This window comes from Galeopterus variegatus, unplaced genomic scaffold (genome assembly GCF_000696425.1).
Source record: "Galeopterus variegatus unplaced genomic scaffold, G_variegatus-3.0.2 Scaffold5882, whole genome shotgun sequence".
NCBI classification, from domain to species: Eukaryota; Metazoa; Chordata; class Mammalia; order Dermoptera; family Cynocephalidae; genus Galeopterus; species Galeopterus variegatus.
Window position 1 is genome coordinate 91053 of NW_007731993.1, and position 3460 is coordinate 94512.

Here is a 3460-nt window from a genome sequence, read left to right on the forward strand (position 1 = left end):
GCCAATCACAGACCCTCAATCAATGTTTGTTGAAGGCATTTGCAAAGGAGGCTGAGTACTAATGTCGCCTTGATTTGATAACTACCCTTTTCCTGGTTGCCATGATCCTGGTGTGGGGTGCAAGCCAGGAATCCAATAAGCAGAAATAGACAATGTGAAGTCATACCAGAGGGGCTAGGCCCTGTTAGCACTGTCAGAGACAGGACCAGCAGTAAAACCAGCCCCAGGAGGTAGAGATGACTTGCCTCCTCAGAGACACTTCCCTAATCAGCTGGGAGGTGGGGGGTGGGGGTGCCTTTGTGGGGGTGGGAGGAAAGGAGTGATTTCATCTGTTTAATGAAAAGTGACCTGAACATTTCTCTGAACCTGGAAACTCCCCATCTAACTGGGGCCAAGGAAAACAGGATTAGGTCTTAGTTCTTCTATGATGACTTTGCATCTGTTCAGAATGAGTTAAACGAGAGGCAGCAGAAAAATAGGGTCATCTTCTCCATTGTCTCTGCAGAGGAACCAGGAAGGTGCTGAACCATTTAATGGGTTAATAGGACAGGCTTTCCTCTGGTTCCCTGTAGACTCTCTGTTTGACTCTGACTTCCCTTGCTTTTTTAACAGATAGCCCATTTCTTCGGCAGTGTTCCTAGTAACAGCAAGTGTGCCATGTTAAATTCAGACAAGCGAGTCACTCCCTCTGGCACTCTGTCCACTGACAAGCTACTGATTTCAGGTCTAATGTTCCCTCTGACCTCCACCAGGGAACAGCTTTTGCCCTGAAGCATGAGGTTGTTTAAACCACAACAAGCATTTTGCCAGAGTGGGTAACTACTGATATGGACTTCTCTGGGACCTATTGGGGTGGCACTTTTCACGTTTTGTCTGCTTAGAATTTTGGGGATACACAGTTTTTTCCTTGGTGTGTATTTTAGGATTGTCAAAGTTGCACATAAAAAAATGAAAGCATCACAGCAATCAGCATTTAACAATCTCTTTTGTGCCTAAATATGTCAAATCATCCTTTTCAGAGGAGAACCGGGTGAATAAATCCATAGGGCCATTTTTTTAATGCAATGTATATTTATTGTAAACAATAATATACAAAAAAAAATAAGAAAAAAGGAAAGGTAAGTTTCACAGAAAGAACAAAAGGTTTGGTGGGAGAAACAGGCAAAACAAACAAAACACGAACACAAACCAAACCTTACCTAAGACAAAATATGATTTAAATGCCAGGTTTCTTAAGTTACAGAAATATTTTTTTTAAAAAGATCTGCTTTTATACAGAAATTGAAAGACGCCGTATTATAAGAGTGCTTTAAGATTTTATTCTACTGACTTCTAAAACTGTTAATATATCTTTTTTTAAATAAAAAAAAAAGTTTGCTGTCTTTTTTAAAAAGCAATCCTCAAACTCTCTAGCCACAGCAGTAATTACAAATTCAGATCTATCAGTGGGCTGATTCCCTCCCTGTGTCCTCACTTTCTTTAAGAGAACATGCATATTGATGACACGTTTGCATTGTTTTGTGTCACAACACACACACACACACAATTTAAGCAGCCCAAAGGTCTGTGGCAGAAAACACTGCAAATGACTCAGTGATACACTACATTTGCAATCTCTCATTTGTACAAAAGAGAAACAAGTTTCCAGTTTGTTTTCAACAAAAACAAAGAAAAAAAAGACGGACAAAAAGGCATTTGTACAAATCTAGGACAAGGAATTCAAAGAAACTTGCTTTTAATAATAAAAAAAAAAGATTAAAGAGATAAATAAAAAAAAAAAACTGGTTACAGTTAAGAACATAATTTAACAGATGACCATACCCTTTGAGGAAGGCCCCAACAACCTATTTTAAAAAAGGTAAATTAAAAAAAAAAAAAAAAAAAGGAAGACCTTTTTCTTTTAATTAAAACCTCTCCTTACAAAATAAATAATTTTAGCACGTGGAATGTCTTGAAGGTTAACTGCTGGTGTTCAGAGAGGCACAGGTGACAGTCTGAGCGAGCAGACAGACACCCAGCATCTGCAGCCCACATGGGGCCGAGGCAGGCGACCAGGGAGCAGTGTGCTGGGGCACTTACTGGCTGCTAAAACATTCCCAAAACAGATTTTGTCTCCTTTGCTTGCCTCTTGCCTTTTTCTTAAGACTGCAGCAAACAAGCAAAGGTGGAGGAAATGCACTAAAAGAGCACAAGTATTTTCCAGCAGCATGGTTTTAAGGCTCAAGGTGTTTTTCTCGTTTAAAAAATATATATACGATAAAGCTTACCAAATGCTTCTCTAGACTATTGTTTATATTTGCAAAATAAGGCCTTTATTTTTTTCTTTTTAAGGCAGCTCCTCCTTGAATCAGAAAGCCTGAGGAATTAAACAGAGCTAACCCCCCAAACTGATCACATAACACAATTCTGTTTTTCTTCTTTTATGTTAATACGACAGGTTTTTTTTTTTTTTTTTTTTCTTTTTTCCTTTTTTTTGTAAGAGAAAGCAAATCTGTACAAAAATACTCTGGTTGCAGGAAAAGCTAGGGCACACTGTTCAACTAAGAGTAGTTTAGCTGTTGGAAAAATAAGAGCATTTAATTTTTTTTTATCTAAAAATATGTATAAATCCCCTCAAAATGGTAATGAATCATACACAGTACATACTAAAAATATTTAAAATAGAGAATATTCCTCACAGAGGACTCTTTTCTTTAATTACTGCTAAAAAATAATTACAAAGTCCAAACAGGCAGAGAGATTGAGCAGACTGGTCACACGATTCTCCATCAGCCTCTATGCTTGCTCTGAAGGTTTGCAAAGTCCAGTTTCTTGTCGATTCCGCGGGTCCATCCAGCCAGGAGTGGCTGGCCACCGATTCTCAGCAAGTCGCTATTGCGTCTGGACAATGTTTCTGTCCTGGAATCTGGGTACGCGTTGCCTTTAGCTTCAATGTCTTTAAGGAATAAGAAGGAAAAGAAAAAAAAAAAAAAGTCCAAAGTTAATTCTGGTTGGTTCTTTTTTATGATCTCGGTGATTGATCTCGTCACGGATACCCCTTTGTCTAAGGCCTCCTCAAGGTCTGGTGAGCTGTGTGTACACGGGTTGTTCCCAGTGCTGGGGGCTGTGGGTCTGCGGGATGGATGGGACCCCGGTGGTGTCGGCGATGGGGGTGTACATGGGGCGCTGCGCGGGGTTCATGTAGGTGAAGGTGGAGTAGAGGCCGGAGCCCTGGCCTGCCGCGTGGCTGTAGTAGGAGCCGGAGTTCTGGTGGTCTGCGTAGTCGTACTGCGAGCGCGTGATGGGCGGGTAGGAGGGGCTGTAGTGCGGGAGGCTGAAGGGGCTGTAGGCGATCTGCTGGGGCGAGTGCTGCTGCTGCTCGCTGTAGTGGCTCGGGCTCAGCTGCTCCGTCTTGATGTGCGTTCGCTGCGACTGCCCCGGCTCGCTGCTCAGCGTGGTCAGCGTGTGCGCCTGCTGCGGC

General features: G+C 41.9%; 1 protein-coding gene across 1 annotated transcript in view; it reads right to left on the reverse strand.

Moving 5' to 3' along the window:
• Nucleotides 1-1248: 1248 nt before the first annotated feature.
• Nucleotides 1249-3460, reverse strand: part of SOX9 (SRY (sex determining region Y)-box 9) — a 5189-nt gene continuing 2977 nt past the window's right edge. The window contains exon 4 of the mRNA XM_008590157.1: nt 1249-3460. This exon is cut by the window's right edge and continues 39 nt beyond it. Within this exon, the coding sequence (XP_008588379.1) occupies nt 3055-3460 (406 nt within the window). The 3' untranslated portion in view covers nt 1249-3054.